The sequence below is a fragment of the Esox lucius genome, chromosome 3 (assembly GCF_011004845.1).
Source record: "Esox lucius isolate fEsoLuc1 chromosome 3, fEsoLuc1.pri, whole genome shotgun sequence".
Classification (NCBI taxonomy): domain Eukaryota; kingdom Metazoa; phylum Chordata; class Actinopteri; order Esociformes; family Esocidae; genus Esox; species Esox lucius.
Window position 1 is genome coordinate 34,764,433 of NC_047571.1, and position 23,006 is coordinate 34,787,438.

Consider the following 23,006-nt stretch of genomic DNA (forward strand, 5'->3'; position numbering starts at 1 on the left):
TGTATCTATGATAAAAATTACAGACCTCTACATGCTTTGTAAGTGGGAAAACCTGCAAAATCGGCAGTGTATCAAATACTTGTTCTTCCCACTGTAGCTGAGGTGATGGAAGGAAGAGGTTTGCCACCTGGTGGCCAGATCCGGTAATGCATTAAGTCATCCAGAGCACGTGTTCCCTGTTCAAAAAAATGGGAAGACCAGAGCAGAGGGGGTGGATTACGGAATAATTTATGTATTTATTGCCTCCTAGAAGATGACTGGTAACACATTCTGTTGCAGATACATAGACAGTCACAAACTGTGTATTATTCTCCATTACATAACAGCAGATAGGTGGAAATGTTAAAGGAAACAACAGTGAAACAGAATGACTGACCACAGTAGCATCAAGAACCGTCTCAGCACAATCCTGAAAAACAAACAGCGATTCTCTAAATAAATGCTGACCACAGTTAAAGTGGTTATCACTGTAACACAGGTTAAGGGTCAAATGACACCACTTCCATACGATTGCCCTACTTAAGAAGCCCAACAGGTCTGGTCAAAAGAAGCCCAACAGGTCTGGTCAAAAGAAGCCCAACAGGTCTGGTCAAAAGAAGCCCAACAGGTCTGGTCAAAAGAAGCCCAACAGGTATGGTCAAAAGAAGTCCAACAGATCGGGAGTAGCTTGCCATTTGGGCGCAGGAACACAAATCAAGACCATTTAAGCAGGACTTTGGATTGATGCTACTCAGTAACGAGTATCATGGATGCGTTTGCACAAGCAGCTCAATTTGGATAACCTTTCGACCAATCAGACCTGCTCCGAACAAAGATCTGAGGAGAAAAATAAAGACATTCATTTGAAGAATACCAAAATTTTGTGTCCTATAGACGCCAAAATAACATGACTGGAACCCAGGCTAACAGCTTGATGCCACCAGACACAGAGGGACTGGAACCCAGGCTAACAACTTGTTGCCACCAGACACAGTCTCAGGTCCGACCTTGATTCTGCCGTCCCCATTTACATGCCTTAAAAAGCATACTGTCAGTACTTGCTTTATACGGAGACATAATACAAAACATACAGGATAAGCAGTCAAACAGGTTTTGGTCAGTGAGTCCTCTCAGTTGTTAAAGCAGCTAGCGCTTTGAAAACACAGTGACTGATATTTTTTAATGTGCATGTGTTGGGTGGAGGATGGTTACCTTAATCCAGACCTCAAGCCCACAACATCACTGACACTCATGTTTTCATTAGGTAACCTGGTGAGTGGTTCAATAAATTACCAACCAGGGAAGGTGGACCAGCGTGTCAAAAACCCCATGAGACCAGATCATACAAATCCGGATATTGGACGCTTCCTTAGACCCTGCCCTGGTCTAAATTCAGTACTTTCTAAGACCCTGCCCTGGTCTAAATTCAGTACTTTCTAAGACCCTGCCCTGGTCTAAATTCAGTACTTTCTAAAACCCTGCCCTGGTCTAAATTCAGTACTTTCTAAAACCCTGCCCTGGTCTAAATTCAGTACTTTCTAAAACCCTGCCCTGGTCTAAATTCAGTACTTTCTAAAACCCTGCCCTGGTCTAAATTCAGTACTTTCTAAAACCCTGCCCTGGTCTAAATTCAGTACTTTCTAAAACCCTGCCCTGGTCTAAATTCAGTACTTTCTAAGACCCTGCCCTGGTCTAAATTCAGTACTTTCTAAGACCCTGCCCTGGTCTAAATTCAGTACTTTCTAAGACCCTGCCCTGGTCTAAATTCAGTACTTTCTAAGACCCTGCCCTGGTCTAAATTCAGTACTTTCTAAGACCCTGCCCTGGTCTAAATTCAGTACTTTCTAAGACCCTGCCCTGGTCTAAATTCAGTACTTTCTAAGACCCTGCCCTGGTCTAAATTCAGTACTTTCTAAGACCCTGCCCTGGTCTAAATTCAGTACTTTCTAAAACCCTGCCCTGGTCTAAATTCAGTACTTTCTAAGACCCTGCCCTGGTCTAAATTCAGTACTTTCTAAAACCCTGCCCTGGTCTAAATTCAGTACTTTCTAAAACCCTGCCCTGGTCTAAATTCAGTACTTTCTAGGATGCTGCCCTTTTCATATTCCAGTGCTTTCTAAGACCTTGCCCTTAGACTTGCCAGTCTAAATTGGCTGCTTCAGTAGACAAAGCCAGAACCCAGGAGGAAGCAGAGACTTAAAGCTTCATCCTGATTTATCGTGGACAGACATAAAAAGAACATACACACTAAAATGGACTGCTGTATTGGAACGGGTTTCATCCGGTTTCCCCCGAAATAAAAGCCTCGGACTAAAGAAGGCTAACACCATGAAGAATCTCTACTGAAGATGCTTATTAACCAAAGATTTGGTTAGATGTCCTTGGAGTAACTCATCATCTCTCTGGACCCCCAACACCCCCGGTCTCTAAGGCCCTGCATGGGGGGTTGGGGTGGTGGGGTAGTGGCTGTGATGCAGAGTTGGCCTCAGTCTTTGATTCAGACAATTCAGAAAATGACCATCGTAATACAGGTGTAATACAGGTGTAATACAGGTGTAATACAGGTGTAATACAGGTGTAATACAGGTGTAATACAGGTGTAATACAGGTGTAATACAGGTGTATTTTATTCTACTTGATGAATTGACTGAATAGTGATCTGACCAGGCACAAACCCCGGTGTGAGGTGGTGCGCGTGGCCGTCTCTGTGAGTGTGTTTGTGTGTGCGTGCGCGTGGAGGGCTAGCTGAGCAGGTCAGGGTGCAAGCCGATCCTATCCAACACGTCTTCAGGCATGCATAACACCGGGTTGACGTCCTTGATCTGCTCATCGCCCAGCAGAGACAGGCCCGCCACGCCAAACAGGGTATGGAACGGGTCCACCTGGAGAACACAGAGGGAGGACAAAGTTCTTAACCCCAGGGGGGTCTGTCACCAGAGGTCAACCCCAGGGGGGTCTGTCACCAGAGGTCAACCCCAGGGGGGTCTGTCACCAGAGGTCAACCCCAGGGGGGTCTGTCACCAGAGGTCAACCCCAGGGGGGTCTGTCACCAGAGGTCAACCCCAGGGGGGTCTGTCACCAGAGGTCAACCCCAGGGGGGTCTGTCACCAGAGGTCAACCCCAGGGGGGTCTGTCACCAGAGGTCAACCCCAGGGGGGTCTGTCACCAGAGGTCTGTCTCCAGAGGTCAACCCCAGGGTGGTCTGTCACCAGAGGTCAACCCCAGGGTGGTCTGTCACCAGAGGTCAACCCCAGGGTGGTCTGTCACCAGAGGTGACTACTTCTGGTAGTTACACATCACTAAAACACATGGGGTCCGGAGGGCAAAAGATAACAGATCCACTCCGTCTTTGAACGTTGCATGACTAAGACAGCATAATCATTTCATACTTAACATGATTCATTAAGGGTTCATTAGGGCTCATTAAAGGTTCATTAGGGCTCATTAGGGCTTCATAACGGATCATTAACGATTCATTAAGACCCTCCATTACACATCCGGGAGACTCACCATGTCTCCGGGTCGATCAGCAAAGCCCCCCGTCTCCTCATCCTGACAGGCCAGAATGAAGGACCTCAGCTTGGCTTTATCGATCCAGTGGATCCTCCCTATGATCTTCAACGAGGCCAGAACCCACCACGAGTAACACACATCAGGCAGCTGGAGGGGGGAGGGATGGGGGAGGGAGGGGGGTCAGTGAGAGGGACATGAGGAGTCTAAATTGTTTCCAGCCATCCAATTATTCAAAAAGAGGTCCCAGAGCACAAGGGCCCCAGGGGAGATGAGGACTCAAAGGGAGAAGACATGATTCTGTCAGGTTTTGCGTGGACCAAATATGTTTACAGATTGTGTCTCTGTTTACAGATTCTAAGACGTTCTGTGTCTCTCTGAGGTTCTGTTGGGAAGGGACTGTACAGGATGGTAGAGGACACTTTGGTTCTGGTAGTGTGAGATGCATTGTGGTATAAAGTGAGGTACCTTCTCAGGACGTCCGTTAAGTCCTCCAGAGGGGAGCTGTCTTTCACAGAGCCACCAGCCCAGAAGATCTGCATTAATTTGGTGCAACTGTCCTGTTAAAGACAGGAATCCTGTACAGCAGTAGATCTGAACGGCAGGGAGGAGGAGAAGGAGAGGCAGGAGGTGGGGGAACAGTGGGTGGAGGAGGAGAGGGAGGAGGGGGGGAACAGTGGGTGGAGGAGGAGAGGGAGGAGGGGGGGAACAGTGGGTGGAGGAGGAGAGGGAGGAGGGGGGGGAACAGTGGGTGGAGGAGGAGAGGGAGAGGCAGGAGGTGGTGGAACAGTGGGTGGAGGAGGAGAGGGAGGAGGGGGGGAACAGTGGGTGGAGGAGGAGAGGGAGGAGGGGGGGAACAGTGGGTGGAGGAGGAGAGGGAGGAGGGGGGGAACAGTGGGTGGAGGAGGAGAGGGAGGAGGGGGGGAACAGTGGGTGGAGGAGGAGAGGGAGGAGAGGGGGAACAGTGGGTGGAGGAGGAGAGGGAGGAGGGGGGGGAACAGTGGGTGGAGGAGGAGAGGGAGAGGCAGGAGGTGGTGGAACAGTGGGTGGAGGAGGAGAGGATGTACTTAGATGTTATAAACCAAACAATATCATACCTAGATGTTATAACCGAAATCCTGCCATACCTATTTGTTATAAACTAAACCCTGCCATACCTGTCCAGCGTGGGACTCTGAACCGGGCCTGCAGCCAAACCCTCCATCAAAGTTCATACAAGAGAGAACAAACTCCACAGCCTTGTTCATGTTGATAGCATCCAACTTCCCCTGCAGACAAACACAGAACATACAGCAGACTGGTATCTATTCACTAAATAAAGTACTGATCCATAATAACATGAGTCTCTAAAATAAACAATACATAATAAAACCATTACCAATTCATTAAAAACACACTGCTCAAAAGAAGGGAACACGTAATCATCACAGTATGACACCAAGTCAGTTAAGTTCCAGTTAGGAAGCATAAGCAATTGTGAATCAGTGTCACCTGTTTTGGTGCAAATGAAAGTGACAACAGGTGCACTGGAGAGGCAACAGCAAGACAACCCCCAAAAAGGGAACGGTTTTGCAGGTGGTGGCCACAGACAACTCTCTCCTTATCCTTCCTGACTGATTATTCTCTAGTTTGGTGTTTTGCCAGTGTCACTACTGGTAGCATGAGGTGGTACCTGCAGCCCATTCATGTTGCATAGGTAGTCCAGCTCCTCCAGGATGGCACATCCATATGTGCCGATTGCAAGAAGGTTTGCTGTACCTCCCAGTACAGTGTCAAGAGCATGGAGGAGATACCAGGAGACGGGCCATTACACAAAGACAGCTGGACTGGGCCGTAGGAGGGCATCAACCCAACAGCAGGACCCGTATCTGCTCCTTTGTGCGAGGAGGAACAGGAGGAGCACTGCCAGAGTCCTACAAAATGACCTCCAGCGGGCTACTGGTGTGCATGTTTCTGACCAAACTATCAGAAACATACTCCATGAGGGTGGCATGAGGGCCTGACATCCTCTAGTGGGACCTGTGCTCACAGCCCAGCACTGTGCAGCTCGATTGGCATTCGCCAGAAAACACCAGAATGGTCAGGTCCGCCACTGGCGTCCTGTTCTCTTCACATGTGACAGGCATAAATTAGTCTGGAGACTCTTTCGTGAACATTATGCTGCCTGCAACATCATCCAGCATGACCGGTTTGGTGGTGGGTCAGTGATGGTCTGGGGAGGCATATCCTTGGAGGGTTCACAGACCTCCATGTGCTAGCCAACAGTACCCTGACTGCTGTTAGGTACCGGAATGAAATCCTCAGACCCGTCATCAGACCTTACGCTGGTGCAGTGGACCCTGGGTTCCTCCTGGTGCAGGACAATGCCCAGCCTCATGTGGCCAGAGTGTGTAGGCAGTTCCAGGATGACGAAGGCATTGATGCCACGGACTGGCCCTCACGTTCCCCAGACCTGAATCCAATTGAGAACTTCTGGGACATTACGTATCAGTGCATCTGACACCGCTAAGTAGCGCCACAGACTGCCCAGGGGTTCACTGATGCCTTGATCCAAGTCTGGGAGGAGATCCCCCAGCCATCTCATCAGGATCATGCCCAGACGTTGCTGGGAGTGCATACAGGAACGTGGGGTCATACACACTACTGAGTCACATTATGAGTTTCTGTGGTGACAGCCTGTGATTTAAATTTTTCACTTTGATTTTCGGTGTGAGTTTGAATCCAGCCTTCAATCGGTTGGTGATTTTTGTTTCCAGTGACCATTATGTAATTTTGTTCTCAATGAATTACACATTTTACAGTATAGATTTTGCTGTTTTAATATATTTAATTCATCAAGACCCGATGTGAGATTTAAGTGTTCCCTTCATGTCTTTGAGCAGTGTATGACCATTAAAGTTAAGGGAGTTCATTTCAGACATACCAGCAATGCCAGGGTTGCCACAGCACAGAAGGAAAAGCGTGTGTCTATTTCACCTGGAGGTCAATGAGTCCATGAGGGCAGAAAGGTGAAAAGTAGACTCAGCAAAATGACATCAGCAGATATTTTGTGTATAGTATTTTGTGTATAGTATTAGTCCGGTTCTGGGCCAGTTAATGAAAGGTTCTTGGTTCTAATCCCAAGCTGACATGGGAAAAACCCTGTTGTTCTGTCCCTGAGCCAGATCATTAACCTCAATTAATACAGCATCATCGCTGGCCATTAAGATGTGTTCTTTGCATAATTACCTGGTAAAATAACATCAAAAATAATTTACATCTATTTCCATTACAAGAACTCAGACGTGGTAAACTCACCCCATTTGTCCCCAGCAAAGGAGCCGTCCTCCTGTTGCAGTCCTTTGACATACTCAACAACCTTATCCACATCCAGGATATGAACATTATCATAAAGACACAGGATCTAAAGGAAATAGAACACAGTATCATCAACACACAGGATCCAAGGGAGGTATTAACATTACCATAGAGACACATGATCTTGGGGAGACAGACCACATTATCATAGAGACACAGGATCTGAGGGAGACAGACCACATTATCATAGAGACATGACCTGAGGTACACACCAGTATTCCTAGTAGTTTAATCACAGTAAAGTTTTGTGCACAGATGGATTTTATAGACACAACCAATCCTCGTATACCGTGTAACATAATGAACATGGTCAAGCCGTCTCACCTGTACCGCTCTGAATGGGTACAGGGGTCAAGCCTTCTCACCTGTACCACTCTGAATGGGTACAGGGGTCAAGCCGTCTCACCTGTACCGCTCTGAATGGGTACAGGGGTCAAGCCGTCTCACCTGTACCACTCTGAATGGGTACAGGGGTCAAGCTGTCTCACCTGTACCACTCTGAATGGGTACAGGGGTCAAGCCGTCTCACCTGTATGGCTCTGAATGGGTATAGGGGTCAAGCCGTCTCACCTGTATGGCTCTGAATGGGTACAGGGGTCAAGCCGTCTCACCTGTACCGCTCTGAATGGGTACAGGGGTCAAGCCGTCTCACCTGTACCACTCTGAATGGGTACAGGGGTCAAGCCGTCTCACCTGTACCACTCTGAATGGGTACAGGGGTCAAGCCGTCTCACCTGTATGGCTCTGAATGGGTACAGGGGTCAAGCCGTCTCACCGGTACCATTCTGAATGGGTACAGGGGTCAAGCCATCTCACCTGTATGGCTCTGAATGGGTACAGGGGTCAAGCCATCTCACCTGTATGGCTCTGAATGGGTACAGGGGTCAAGATGTCTCACCTGTATGGCACTGAGCGTGTACAGGAGGTGGGGGTCGTGTCCGATGCTGGCGCTGATACCTCCACAGTCGTGCTGACAGGACTTGATGAAGTCAGAGATCTCCTGTTGGTTCATTCGTGTCAGCTGACCCATCAGGTCCATTACTGTCAGACCCCAGTAGATCCCACTCACCCTCAAGTACTCTGACAGAGTGTACTCCTAAGAGGAGAGGACAGGAAATCAACAACTCAAACACTGATGGCCAACTAAATACCTTGACATTCAAGTAGTTCAGCAGAAACTCTCACCCAGGGCCACTTACTGTAATGACTGCATGCATTTCCAATGACCCCCCTTGTGGTCAATCAACCAACAAGGCACCTCTACCACCTGAAAGACACAATTCTACTTACACGATCACCCTGACCAGAACTCTGTGTCCCGGAATACTTACATAGTCATCCTTCTTGGAGCCATAGGCAGCAATGTAGTCTGCGTGTTTATCTAACAGCAGATCACTAGGTGCGTCAGGCTTGATCACAACGTCTTTCACTTGTGTCCCCTACAACGGAACGGACAACTTATTTCAGTCTGACTGAGGAAGAACTAACGTTAGCGAAATAGTAAGACAACAGCTAGAAACTTTGTCAGTTGGGCAAAAAATCTAATCATACTACTAAACACAAAACATTCACATTACAGAAATAGCATACGTCTGGTAAGCATGTTGTGTAAAGGTTAGCTGCCACAACATTGTCAATCCAGAAACGTATTCTAGGTAGCTAATTACTTGAACCATCCCAGCCCATTTAGCTATAACGTTAGCCAGGTTCTTCACTCTATTTAAATGACAGGTAATTAACTGCATTTAATTTAATTGCAAGTTTATAATATAAATAACATTAACACTGTTTAAATTATATTCAGAGCAGAAGAAAGACAAACGTAAATGTAAACAAAGTCACCATTCTGGAAATCTTCGCATCACCTCGCGGCGCAGAATTTTCGCGTCATGGAGGTTTACGGCTTCTTCTCTTCTTCTCTTAAATTAATTGCTGATCGCATCCATTGAAGGTGCATATACCGCCACCTACCGTACCGGTGAAATTATCAACGTTTTAATTTCCAACGTCCTAGCGGTACCTGTACACCCACTCTCTCCTTCCTTCACCCACTCCTAGCCAACCTATCAGCCCCTTCATTACCCTCCACACCAACATGAGCCATCACCCAGCAGAACCGAACCACCACACCCATCCTCTCCAATCCCAACAACACCATCATATCCACCAACAAGTCACCTGTCTGATCTTCCAGTCCGTAACCTGCCTAACACCGCCGTTGAGTCAGAACACACCACCACTCTCAAGGGTCTCACCTCCTCCACCCACCTCAACCCGAGAATCATCGCCACCATCTCTGCCGTATATACAGACACCTGGTCTGTCAGTCTCTGAGCCGTCTCTACACTAAATTCTGGCACATACACCCCCACACCAATCCTTCCACTCTCCAGATCCTTTGACCCATCTGTATATATCTGGAGAAACGTGTAGTACCCCTCACCAACATACCTTTCCACACATCAACCCATGCACCCGTCATCCCATTCCTTCCTTCTCTCTAATAACACGGACATCCACTTCTGGCTTTGGAAACAACCAATTTGGAACCAAGTGCGACTGTAGGCCCCATTTCCCTCTCACTTAATCCATACTCCTCCTCCAACTTCCCAATCACCCACCCAAACACCTTTACCTTGCCCACTTCCCTCTCCCAGCAGTCAGCCACAGCCTTGGCTGCTGGATGCCCCTTCACGCTCCCCTTTAATCTGACCCAGTACGCCAGTGCCAGTTTATCCTGCCTCAGGTCCAGCGGCATCTCCCCAACTTCCACTAGCAAGGCCTCAACCGATGTGGTCTTAAACGCACCTACACACAGCCGTAACGCGGTTGCCTGGACCACATCTAAACATTACAACCCTGATTTAGCTGCATACCCATACACAAAACACCCAGTCTAAAATGGAGCTAATCAGCATCTGATAGATACACACCATAGTATGTCTATCTGCTCCCCAATCATACCCTACCACTGCCCGCATAAGGTTCATAGCCCTTCGACATCTCACAGCAATATACTGCAGGTGGGTCCTCCAAGTCAACTCCTCATCAGACCACATGCCAATGTACTTAAATACTGACACCCAGGAGGAGCCGTTAGTTAGTGAGCCTGGACTTCAACCGAAAAAAAAAACTCAACCAATATTACAAAATCTACACCTTCAAGAACCAAACTCACAGCACTGAATGAATACACTGACAGTAAGGAAATGACAATACAAGTACATCAGAATACATTGTTTATTACGTTACAATGAAGCCCTTACAGTTTGTGAGGAGTCAAGTCACAATTCAAATGAGCAATTTGTTCTCCACGCCCTTTTGATTAGTTGTATTCATATACATTTCCATGTTGTGAAAAGGCTAAGCAACTGTTGAAGGTTCACATGGCAACAAGGTGTTATGATGGACTTAAGGCAACCAATATCCGCAGTTCTGTATCCATCCCTGCATGTTACTATAATCAAAGCACACCTCCTGTAACAATGTCTGACTGGGAGCATCTCAAAAGGGCAGCATATTCCCTCTGGAGTCCACTGCCCTTTATCAGGGCCTGGTCAAAGGAAGTTCACTACATAAGGATTAGGGTACAGTTGGGGTTCCCCAATTGCACCTTGGATTGATCAATAATTGTCACAGTAAATGTGGGATGATTCAGGAATATGGCAGGTGTTCATTCAGAAGATGGACCAGGTGGGGCGAGGGCAGACAGACAAGTGTTCATTCAGAAACGGGACGGATGAGTGCAGACATGAGTTGGCAGCTCATTTCTTGAACCTGCTGAAGTGTTCACGGGAGATGATGAGCCTCTGGATCTGAGCGGTCCCTTCATAGATCTGAAGGAGAAGTAACAGGCAGTTAGTTGGGGAACAATTCACATTCAACCTTTACTAGACCATGTGACCTGACTTGGGAAGTGTTTGGTGAGGTATAACTTGAGTAAATGTCTTGAAACAAAAAAGGGACAATCCCCAGTAAAATAGCTTTGTTTTCCAGATCTGTGGACATAAAACATTTTAGACAGGCAAGAACCAGGTCTACAGAATCCTTGACACTGAGCTAAAGGGATTACTACGGCTTCTAGACCACTCCAGCTGATCCTCAAAAACCCTTTGAAGTGGCCCCACCTGGTAGATCTTGGCGTCCCTCATCAGTTTCTCGACGGGGTACTCCGAGTTGAAGCCGTTGCCCCCGAACACCTGCACCGCATCACTGGCCACCTGGTTGGCGATGTCGCCGGCGAAGGCCTTGGCGATGGAGGCGTAGTATGTGTTCCTCCTCCCGGAGTCAACCTCCCAAGCGGACCTCTGCCAACCCATCCTCGCCAGCTCCACCTTCATGGCCATCTCCGCCAGCAGAAATGACACCGCCTGGTGCTGGGGTATAGAAGTCAAAGTCCAGCTCACTTTTTTTTGATTGGCTACTTATGGCAGGCTAACTGGCTATGGTTTCTGTTTTGGACATAGTAGCAACTTCGTTTCAGCTGGCTGCCATTTGTGGAGAAACGTTCCCTGACATGTGAAATGAGGACTAGTCCTGGAGTAGATACAGAGGAATGTTAGTGAGAACACCTGGCTACGATTCTAGACCATGTGTGGTGAACATTCTGGCGATGCAAAGAAACAAATCAACTCCGTTCTAATTCCCAAATAAATTATTTGGGTGCTCTTGTTCAGCCGGAAAACAGATTAACCTCTGCCAGATTAACAAATTTTTGTACAAATCTTGCTTTATGGGGTTTTATTTTAAACCACTGTGACCGACCTCAGCGATGAGTTTTCCGAAGGTCTTCCTCTCCAGGGCGTATCTAGTGGCCTCATCCAGCGCTCTCTGGGCCAGGCCAGTTGCTCCAGCCGCCACCTGGACAGTCAATTAACAGACACTCGTATCCAGACTGATCCACACATCAAGACACAACCGCCCCTGTGTCATACTAAACAGGAACAGGGTGACTTTCCACCCAGAACCATAAGTTGGGCGGTGCCAATACGAAAGCAGTGTTTTTCTGCCACTTTCCGCACATAGGAACTCCATGTTAAGTGTCAGACAGTAAACTACAGCTAGTACATGATTCCACGTCCCTAGCAGATCAGGTGAAAGCAAACTGAAGTTTTTCTCCAAAATAATGTTCATTTTATATATTTTTTAAAACACTGCAGTGAATGTACAAGGGCACTCACAGGTGGGCGGGTCTTATCAAAGGCTCCCATGGCAATTTTGAAGCCAGCCCCTTCTCCAATCAGGACGTTCTCCTTGGGTATCCTGACGTCTTCAAAGGTGATTCCTCTGGTGTCAGAGCAACGCTGGCCCATGTTCATCTCCTACACAGACCAACGTATCAAAAGAGTCAGTCAAATGTCATCTAGGTAGAGTGGTTCCTGTGTAAAAAGCTAAATCCAACAATTTGTGGCCAAAAAAGTATTTGCTTAGGTCCAAAACATTGGCCCCACTGCACTAGTTTGACTAAATCCTTTGCCTGCAAAGAAACACAGGTAACTGGAGAAACTCCTAAAATATTCCAGATTACAACTATAACAGATCAGCCAGAGAGAGACTGGCCCCTACCTGGCCCTACCTTAGCCTGCTGTCATGGAGACTGGCCCCTACATGGCCCTACCTTAGCCTGCGGTCATGGAGACTGGCCCCTACCTGGCCCTACCTTAGCCTGCGGTCATGGAGACTGGCCCCTACCTGGCCCTACCTTAGCCTGCGGTCATGGAGACTGGCCCCTACCTGGCCCTACCTTAGCCTGCGGTCATGGAGACTGGCCCCTACCTGGCCCTACCTTAGCCTGCGGTCATGGAGACTGGCCCCTACCTGGCCCTACCTTAGCCTGCTGTCATGGAGACTGGCCCCACCTTAGCCTGCTGTCATGGAGACTGGCCCCACCTTAGCCTGCTGTCATGGAGACTGGCCCCTACCTGGCCCTACCTTAGCCTGCTGTCATGGAGACTGGCCCCACCTTAGCCTGCTGTCATGGAGACTGGCCCCACCTTAGCCTGCTGTCATGGAGACTGGCCCCACCTTAGCCTGCTGTCATGGAGACTGGCCCCACCTTAGCCTGCTGTCATGGAGACTGGCCCCACCTTAGCCTGCTGTCATGGAGACTGGCCCCACCTTAGCCTGCTGTCATGGAGACTGGCCCCACCTTAGCCTGCTGTCATGGAGACTGGCCCCACCTTAGCCTGCTGTCATGGAGACTGGCCCCACCTTAGCCTGCTGTCATGGAGACTGGCCCCTACCTGGCCCTACCTTAGCCTGCTGTCATGGAGACTGGCCCCTACCTGGGTTTTAAACAGCAATGTCTTATTGCAGAAGGATGCATGACACATGGGTCCTCTAAATGACACATGGGTCCTCTAAATGACACATGGGTCCTCTAAATGACACATGGGTCCTCTAAATGACACATGGGTCCTCTAAATGACACATGGGTTTAAGCAGCATTGATCCAGCAGGGTGATTTGGTCTAATCAGTACATGATCCCCACCTTCCTGCCCACGAGGACTCCAGGTGTGTCGGCCTCCACGATGAACCCAGTGAAAGCCTTGCTGGCTGGGCACTTGGGGTCAGCATCAGTACGAGCCAACAGGAAATACCTGCAAGCACAGGGGAGAAGTGTCACACCACAGACGCTAAACAACACAACCCCCAGGCCACCCCCTCAACCAGGCCACCCCCTCAACCAGGCCACCCCCTCAACCAGGCCACCCCCTCAACCAGGCCACCCCCTCAACCAGGCCACCCCCTCAACCAGGCCACCCCCTCAACCAGGCCACCCACCAGTTGGCTTTGCCGCCGTTGGTGATCCACATTTTCTGTCCGTTAACCACATAATCGTCTCCTTTCTTCACCGCCATCGTCTTGAGGCCGGCCACGTCAGAACCTGCCCCAGGCTCCGTCACACAGTACGCCTGGCGGACACAGCGTTGACACACACGGACACAGCGTTGACACACACGGACACAGCGTTGACACACACGGACACAGCGTTGACACCCAGTAGAAACCAGTGCCACGGTCAACATGAAGTCACTTAGCTGACAGAGTGACATAGTTCCAATGCACCTACACACATCAGCGGCTCCTCAGTCATCCTACCCAGGTACTTTTTCTTCTGAGCGTCATTACCAGCAATGATAACTGGCATTTGCTGAAGGGAAAGAACAGTGAAGAAGCATTTTAAGACATCTGGCAGAACCAGGGCTGTATAGATAAACTGACTGTACAACAGCTGCAAAACTGAACCGCCAATATAAGCTATTACATTGTCAGCCTAGTCTGAGCCAGCTGTCAAAAGTCTGACACAAGTCATCTACCAGACACGCCTATACACAGACTGAGAACATCTTTTTTAATTGATTACTTGATTTAATCAGTCTCTCAGGAGGACAGATAAGAGCAGAGACTATATTGTCTCCTTGAACCCATATGACCTGGCAGAGAGCTGAATGTCAACCTACTCCCAGAGAGTTGGCCTCGATGGCTGTCTGGACTCCTGTACAACCATACGCCAGCTCTTCTGTGATGAGGCAGGAATCGAAGATGCCCAGGCCCATTCCCCCACAGTCTTCTGGGATGTGGCTGTTCATCAGGCCAAGCTCCCATGCTTTCTTGATGATGGGGACAGGATACTGTGGAATATATATATTTATTTTTTAATTAGTACACCAATGTTTGCTTCAGACACAAGCAAAGATAGACCCAGGCACCAAGTTAATCCACATATACACACTCACTTCCCCACTCCTGTCATAAGCAGCGGCAACAGGAATGATCTCCTCCCGGGCAAACTTCCTAGCTAGCTCCTGGAAATCCTTCTGCTGATCCGTCATCTCTTTTTGTAGTGAATTAGAGAAACGAGATAGGAATTGAGACAGAAACAGCCATGATACGACTGACTAAATCAATGCATTTGTTGACTTAGAGGCTTTGATGTCATATTTACAGCGACATGCCCGGTCACTACTCACCAAAGCTGAAACCTCCTGATGGTGCCTTCTGAGCCCCAGTCGCTGCCGCGGCCGCAGCACTGCCGCTCTGAAGCCGCAGACCCGACTGCAAACCAGCTCTCAGCGCCTTGGGGAGACATAACAGAGCAAATAAACACCAATTCATAATGTGGAGTTACACCAGCTACAACAAGAGTTTATGAACCAAATTACCATACACTGTAGAGTAGTTTGGTTTTCTAAAACGTTTAGACCTGTTAGCTGCCTCGTCATTAACTGACACGAGTTACATTAGATCGTGGTCAGAACTTCGGTTTACGGCGTATTGTCAAAATAAAACTATACCAATCCTGTAAACATTAGCCGTGCTAGCTACATAATCTTTGTTAACAAGACAACATATTGCATAGGAGTCAATGTAAAACTAGCTCGATTTATTGAGAAACCAATCGACAAGAAACTACAAAATACTTAAGTACAGAATACAATTGTAAAACAAATATTTGTAGGTATTTTTACCTTGTTAAAAAGCATTGTTTTTGACGTTGAACTTCAGACGTCCGTAGTACAAATCCTTGAGTCCCGACCAACCTACCATACCATTTTAGTAACATGCTTCTATCCAATCATGACGGCCGATTCTGCCACGTGACATGCAATGTCATTCTGCGGAGGACTTTTCACCTACTTTCTTATCTAACGCGTCTGTTCCATCCATACGATTCTGTCTACAATACGGGTTGGCTGTTATTTTATTTTAATTTTATAATTACATAACTGCTATATGGAATATACTTTTAAGAATCCACATTTACTAATGAAGTGTGTGTACGTTTAGTAATGACTATTTTTAGAACAGACGTGGGAACTTGTCTAAAGAAATAAAAGTATTTTAAACTACATGGCCATAATAGCACGAGTTGCCTGGATACAGCGCTTATCTACAAACAGGTAACAGGTTAAATAAAAAATTTGAATAAATGAACATAACAAATGCAGATGCTTCCATACAGGTGTACTGCATGATACAATTAAGCAATTAACATCCTATCATGCTCTGTGGCATGTATAAAAATTCTGAGCAGGCCCACTTGACTTGGATTTTGGATCAAGACAGCAAACAGAAAGGATTTAAGTCACTTTAAAACAGGGTTCATTATTGGGACACGAATGGCTGGAGTTTCAGTGAAACACTGAACAAATGGCTCATTTGTCAATAGGAATAGTGACTTAAGTTACTGCATTTAGATCTATGGGAATGACCCAGTCAAATGGGGTTGGTCAAAAGCCGCCGCAGGGGGCGTTTTCCTGGCATTGTTTGATGAGTGTGAAACATAGAGTTTGACATTCGAGCCAGAGGGGGCAATGTGACGACGTCCATTGACAGTGGGGGACGTCCACGTCGCTCTGAGGGACGTAGCCCCTACTGGCAATTTGGATGATTTCTGTTATCATTACGATTTAAAAAGGAGCCAAACAACTATGTGATAATAAATGGCTTCATATGATCACTATCCTTAAATAAAAGACTGTTTTTTTTATGCATGATCAGTCATATTTTCAAAATCAATGCCAGAATTTCACAATTTCTGCCAGGGTATGCAAACTTATAAGCACAACTGTAGTATGCAAGTATGCGATATGAGATTCAGCCCAGGAAACGACAAAAAGATGGGCGGGAGTGAAAGGAGGGGACCGATTAGCTGACAGCCAACTGAGCGATTTGATAGCTAGCAGAAGGATTTGATTGATATCAAAGGGATTTGATTGATATCAAAGGGATTTGATTGATAGCAAAGGGATTTGATTGATAGCAAAGGGATTTGATAGATGCAAAGAGAGGGATGCCTGTAGGCAGGGAAAGAGTAGAAGAGGGGGTTGTGGGTATAAAGAGTTACCTGGACTGCTCCCTGGCTGTGCCTCAGAGCTTGTTCGAAAGTGAAATACAGAAAATAGTAAGTAAATATTTTTCAGTCAAATACAGAATATAGAAAGTAAATATTTTTCTGTCAAATACAGAAAATAGAAGAAAAAAAATATCTGTCAAATACAGAAAATAGAAAGTAAATATTTTTCAGTGAAATACAGAAAATAGAAAGTAAATATTTTTCTGTGAAATACAGAAAATAGAAAGTAAATATTTTTCTGTGAAATACAGAAAATAGAAAGTAAATATTTTTCAGTCAAATACAGAATATAGAAAGTAAATATTTTTCTGTCAAATACAGAAAATAGAAGAAAAAAAAATCTGTCAAATACAGAAAATAGAAAGTAAATATTTTTCAGTGAAATACAGAAAATAGAAAGTTCATATTTTTCTGTCAAATACAGAAAATAGAAAGTAAATATTTTTCTGTGAAATACAGAAAATAGAAAGTAAATATTTTTCTGTCAAATACAGAAAATAGAAGAAAAAAAAATCTGTCAAATACAGAAAATAGAAAGTAAATATTTTTCAGTGAAATACAGAAAATAGAAAGAAAAAGAAATTCTGTCAAATACAGAAAATAGAAAGTAAATATTTTTCAGTGAAATACAGAAAATAGAAAGTTAATATTTTTCTGTCAAATACAGAAAATAGAAAGTAAATATTTTTCAGTGAAATACAGAAAATAGAAAGAAAAAGAAATTCTGTCAAATACAGAAAATAGAAAGTAAATATTTTTCAGTGAAATACAGAAAATAGAAAGTAAATATTTTTCTGTCAAATACAGAAAATAGAAAGTAAATATTTTTCAGTGAAATACAGAAAATAGAAAGTAAATATTTTTCTGTCAAATACAGAAAATAGAAGAAGAAAAAATATGTCAAATACAGAAAATAGAAAGTAAATATTTTTCAGTCAAATACAGAAAATAGAAAGTAAATATTTTTCAGTCAAATACAGAATATAGAAAGTAAATATTTTTCTGTCAAATACAGAAAATAGAAGAAAAAGAAATCTGTCAAATACAGAAAATAGAAAGTAAATATTTTTCTGTCAAATACAGAAAATAGAAGAAGAAAAAATATGTCAAATACAGAAAATAGAAAGTAAATATTTTTCAGTCAAATACAGAAAATAGAAAGTAAATATTTTTCAGTGAAATACAGAAAATAGAAAGAAAAAGAAATTCTGTCAAATACAGAAAATAGAAAGTAAATATTTTTCTGTGAAATACAGAAAATAGAAAGTTAATATTTTTCTGTCAAATACAGAAAATAGAAAGTAAATATTTTTCAGTCAAATACAGAATATAGAAAGTAAATATTTTTCAGTGAAATACAGAAAATAGAAAGAAAAAGAAATTCTGTCAAATACAGAAAATAGAAAGTAAATATTTTTCTGTCAAATACAGAAAATAGAAAGTTAATATTTTTCTGTCAAATACAGAAAATAGAAAGTAAATATTTTTCAGTCAAATACAGAATATAGAAAGTAAATATTTTTCTGTCAAATACAGAAAATAGAAGAAAAAGAAATCTGTCAAATACAGAAAATAGAAAGTAAATATTTTTCTGTGAAATACAGAAAATAGAAAGTAAATATTTTTCAGTGAAATACAGAAAATAGAAAGAAAAAGAAATTCTGTCAAATACAGAAAATAGAAAGTAAATATTTTTCAGTCAAATACAGAAAATAGAAAGTAAATATTTTTCAGTCAAATACAGAAAATAGAAAGTAAATATTTTTCAGTCAAATACAGAAAATAGAAAGTAATTATTTTTCAGTCAAATACAGAAAATAGAAAGTAAATATTTTTCAGTCAAATACAGAAAGATGAAATATCTTACGGAACCGTAGCACACAGATATGACATCAAATATGATGGGCTTTCACTAACCCACTGACATCCATTACACCATCAAGTGTCAATTTCACATTTTAGTTTGTAACTCGTACTCGCCAATTACTTGTAACAACATTTCCAGTTATGGTGTTTGATTTGTATAGTTGAATTTTGACTAAAAAACATTCCATATTTCAATGTGTCATAGAGTATTATGAGAAATATCCTATTAATTTTTTACTGCACTGGACCTTTTTAACACATTCAATGAAAAAAGGTATGAAAAAAAACAGGAGTACTGTTCTTTACAAGCTCCTGTTAGCCGAGGATGCCAAATTAATAGTTAAGGAGTCAGTCCATGTGTTTCTATGGGTGAGGGAGTCAGTCCATGTGTTTGTATGGGTGTGTGGGTGAGGGAGTAAGTCCATGTGTTTGTATGGGTGTGTGGGTGAGGGAGTCAGTCCATGTTTTTGTATGGGTGTGGGTGAGGGAGTCAGTCCATGTGTTTGTATGGGTGTGTGGGTGAGGGAGTCAGTCCATGTGTTTGTATGGGTGTGTGGGTGAGGGAGTCAGTCCATGTTGAGTCAGTGTAGGTGGTCAGAACAGGTCAAATGTTCAGTATTAGAAGTGGTTTGGGAACCAAAATGGACAAAAGGAAACAAATTCAACAGAAATACTAGAAGAGGTTTTCACCTCCATATTCAGCCTCTCCCTGTCCCTGTCTGTAGTCCCCTCCTGTTCAAACAGACCACCATCGTCCCTGTACTGAAGAAACCTTCCATCACCTGCCTGAACAACTACTGCCCTGTAGCATTGACCCCCTGTAGCATTGACCCCCTGTAGCATTGACCCCCTGTAGCATTGAGCCCCTGTAGCATTGACCCCCTGTAGCATTGACCCCCTGTAGCATTGACCCCCTGTAGCATTGAGCCCCTGTAGCATTGACCCCCTGTAGCATTGAGCCCCTGTAGCATTGACTCCCTGTAACATTGAGCCCCTGTAACACTGACCTCCACCATCATGAAGTGCTTCTAGCGGCTGGTCAGAACTCACATCGACTCCACCCTTCCTGACACCCCTTTCAATTTTCTTACCGCCCCAGTAGATCTACAGATGATGCCATCGCCCTGACGACACACACCGCCCTCTCCCACCTGGAAAAAGGCAACTCATATGTGAGGATGCTGTTTGTGGACTACAGCTCAGCTTTCAACATTCCAAGGGGTCCTTCTTCAGCAGGACGGTCTTGGTGAAAGAGATACACAGGTCATCACTGACATTAACCACAAAGCACCAGTATTCTCCAATGTCCTCCAATGTCAGGTTAGAGAGGACCAGAAAAGACAAATTTTATTCTCCCAATGATATCCTCAGGTAGTGGGGGAATCTGGCTCCTGTTTCTGGCCCACATCACATAGTAATTGAGATTAGAGTTACATCTGAGAACCTCCTCTCCTTCAGTAAAGAACTCTGTGAATTGATCAGATTTCATACACACAAACATATCATATGATTCCAAAGTACCATCATTGTCCTGACATGAGTAAAACCCTGTGTGTTGAAGTGTAAGTGATGGGATGACCAGTGAGTAATTCCCTGATATTCTTCCATGTAAATCTGATTGACTTGACCACTGATGTTTCTCTCAGACTGGTTTATAGATGGAGATGATTGGATCCTTCCCATAATTGTCTCCCACAACATCTCTGTCTTATTAGGATTCTTGTTAAAGCAGGGTAGGACAGTCCCATCTCCTACTGAACCAGGAATACATTTACTCATCATTGCAACCAATATCATGCTCTAACTGTTAGGTCCAATATTAAAGGTTGTAGTTTGTCTTTAAAGGTTTTGTAAAACCATTGGACTCTCACATTGTCGCCGGCCAACTGCTTCTCCACACTGAAGATGTATCTCAGCTGGACCAGTATACTTGTTCAATAAAGTCTCTTTTACTGTACTGCAGACTGAGAGGATGTATTGTTCCTGGTATGAAACCTTCTCATCTCTCCAGCACTCAAGCTTGTACTGACCAGAGTCTGACTGAGTAACATCGTAGATCTTTAACACTTCCCCTTTCAGATCCAGTCGATCCCGTAACCCTCCAGACATGGTGAAATTCTCAGGTAAAAGGTTAGAAGTGTTCCACAGAACTAATGTTCTGATGATGATCTGTTGTTGACCAAAAGATGTTCAACTCTATATTTCTATATCTAATCATCAGTTTCTAGGACATCCATCTTTATTTCCTGCTACAGCCTTTGTGCATTTCCAGTTCTACTGCCCACAAACGCATGTTTCCTTTAAGAAATCTTAAAAAGCTTTGAAGGTCAGCAGGCTGATATCTAAGCTGAATAACTGAAGGTGATACTGACTAGAAAAATGTGAAGGATTTTTCTCATATAAGATCTCAATACATTATTTCCAGAAAGACCTGAAACAGACAAACCCAGATGTGTTTTTTGAAGTCAACATGATGCATCTCATTAATTCAACTTGAGTCATTTACACAATCAGTCTGTCATGGAACTGCCTCCTGAATAGAGGATACGGGCCATGAACACAGATGTAGGCTAGAGTAGGTTAAGGTTTGCTGTTTTTTTTCCTAAGGCTTTTTCCAAAACTTGTTTCAGTATGTGCGTTGTTCGTTTCCGATGCGTGCCGTGAGCATGTTAATGCTGCTCAGTGAACCTGATAAGGATTTCGTAGTTTTTAATCACCCTCACTCCACTAAGTGTTAAATGAATCGTATTGATGACAAGGGTAGTTCCCCTACAGAAAAAAACACATTAAATGGTTTCCATACATTTCACATGCGAATGTTTCCACGTGTATTTTTCACTTGTTTTTTTTCCTTTAAGCATTTTTTGGGGGACAGACCAACCGCCCGCGGATTGCACAAAAACAGCACAAACACTATTTCTTCTACACAACCCAATCCACATGTGGCAACAGTGGTTACAGCCCCACTGTCACCTATTGGCTAGCAAAAATATTTTAAGTTAAGTAACCTACACGACTGCGAACGGGAATCACCACATTACAATGAACATTCGGTCCGAGCCTGCCGCCATAACTGAAGTTTGATCCTGGTATCAAGAACACAAGTTCGGTTGTTTTTGTAGCAACTCAGACGCAGATATGTCAAGTTTGGTCTCTTCGCGGTGTTTTAATTATATCTCGATCTAAGAACAAGAATATCAACATTGGTCACCAATAACTCCGCACGACCTGAGAATTTCAAGGAAACATTTTAGATGTTGTCTTGGTCACACAGCATCACCTTACTCATTTGCGCCACATAAGGTTTTCCACATTCTGGGAATGACCCCAGAAATTAATGCTAGATTAAGTGTACAACAGCACCAGACATCGCGGAGCCCGACCAGCAGAACTGGGATGTTCGTCGGGGCCTGTGGACGACCTTTGTGAAGACTCGGAAAACATTGACTTTTAACATCCGAGTATTCCTGCATAAAGTTCTCTCTCTCCCGCGTTTGTCGTGCACAAGTTCTGAAAAAACGACTACTGCAATTTAGGGGCGATTGAAGGTAACAGCAATAAAATATATCCGTGACCCCGGGGTCCAAAATCAGATGTACTGGTAAATGAACAATAGATTGTGGACGGGGAACTGGTATACAAGCATTTATTGACTGGCAGTTTAAGCTACACTTCAATTTTACCCCTTGTATCAGCTCATCCGACAAAACCTCCACGAAAAGTAGCCTAGTTTAGTGCTAGAGTAACAGTGTGTACATTCGCTTGCTTATGCAGAATCATTAGGAAAAATCAGTTCAAACTAGCTGTTTACATATTGCTTGTATTCAACGCCTGCAAGCTTTAAGACTTACTCATGTTAGGCTAAAAGACATCAGCTTCCCTTAACAGAAAACTCCGAAGAGAAAGCCTACGGATCAGCCGCTGGCCACGGTTCAGACCACTAGGGGCTTTCAAATACAGCATGCTAAGCACCGCTAGTACTCAAATTACACATCAGTCACGAAAACACTGCACTTAAACTCGTCAGCTTGCCATTTTTCACCAAATGAGAACTTCAGACAAATGAATCAGATTGAGGAATTTATTCACCATATTTCAGTTAGCCACCAAATGTGTGTTCTCTGCCAACGAAAGGGTCAGGCCACTGATGAGACCAGCCCTTCTGCCTGTGGCGGAGGTCATTCTAGCACTGGAATGAGACAGGACTGCCAGGGGAAAAGCAGTCCTGGCACTTGACAGTGCAACAACATTTGAACACCAAATAACTGTCACTTACCCAGAAAAACAGAGATTAGCCTACAACGGTACCTTGACCTTAAAAACACTGCATCAGCCAAGAAAACCCAATAAACAGCACAGATTGCATTTTAGTAACACTGCTGCCTTGACAACCCCATCCACCCGGCCTGGAATGACAGGGACACGTTCAAAGAG

At 44.5% G+C, this 23,006-nt stretch overlaps 2 protein-coding genes and 1 non-coding gene across 3 annotated transcripts; all 3 read right to left on the reverse strand.

Annotated features, from left to right (window-relative positions):
• Nucleotides 1–212: 212 nt before the first annotated feature.
• Nucleotides 213–8,753, reverse strand: rabggtb (Rab geranylgeranyltransferase subunit beta). Its single transcript, XM_029119077.2, has 9 exons — nt 8,689–8,753; nt 8,178–8,285; nt 7,745–7,942; nt 6,787–6,892; nt 6,413–6,465; nt 4,647–4,757; nt 3,958–4,083; nt 3,490–3,639; nt 213–2,861 (listed from the first exon to the last, which is right to left on the reverse strand). Exons 1-9 carry the CDS (start codon nt 8,689–8,691, stop codon nt 2,721–2,723), a joined length of 996 nt encoding a protein of 331 aa, XP_028974910.1. The 5' UTR covers nt 8,692–8,753; the 3' UTR covers nt 213–2,720.
• Nucleotides 8,754–10,072: 1,319 nt separating this feature from the next.
• On the reverse strand, nt 10,073–15,420 carry acadm (acyl-CoA dehydrogenase medium chain). The gene is made up of 11 exons (XM_010864381.4): nt 15,319–15,420; nt 14,821–14,926; nt 14,587–14,684; nt 14,311–14,481; nt 13,920–14,000; nt 13,631–13,761; nt 13,338–13,446; nt 12,027–12,167; nt 11,611–11,706; nt 10,974–11,222; nt 10,073–10,682 (listed from the first exon to the last, which is right to left on the reverse strand). The coding sequence occupies exons 1-11, from the start codon at nt 15,331–15,333 to the stop codon at nt 10,611–10,613; spliced, it is 1,269 nt and encodes a 422-aa protein (XP_010862683.1). The 5' UTR covers nt 15,334–15,420; the 3' UTR covers nt 10,073–10,610.
• A 7,264-nt stretch (nt 15,421–22,684) lies between these two features.
• On the reverse strand, nt 22,685–22,816 carry LOC114838871. The gene has a single exon (XR_003781677.1). It is a non-coding gene; the product is annotated as a small nucleolar RNA SNORA35 (small nucleolar RNA).
• Nucleotides 22,817–23,006: the final 190 nt, after the last annotated feature.

Coding starts and splice junctions, on each gene's coding strand:
- rabggtb (XM_029119077.2), bottom strand. Junction 4,758..6,412: donor TGGCAACCCTGGCATTGCTG/GTATGTCTGAAA, acceptor GTTTGTCTGCAG/GGGAAGTTGGATGCTATCAA. Junction 4,084..4,646: donor CAGAGTCCCACGCTGGACAG/GTATGGCAGGGT, acceptor CCTGCCGTTCAG/ATCTACTGCTGTACAGGATT.
- acadm (XM_010864381.4), bottom strand. Junction 14,482..14,586: donor CTTATGACAGGAGTGGGGAA/GTGAGTGTGTAT, acceptor TATATTCCACAG/TATCCTGTCCCCATCATCAA. Junction 11,223..11,610: donor TCGGAAAACTCATCGCTGAG/GTCGGTCACAGT, acceptor TCTATACCCCAG/CACCAGGCGGTGTCATTTCT.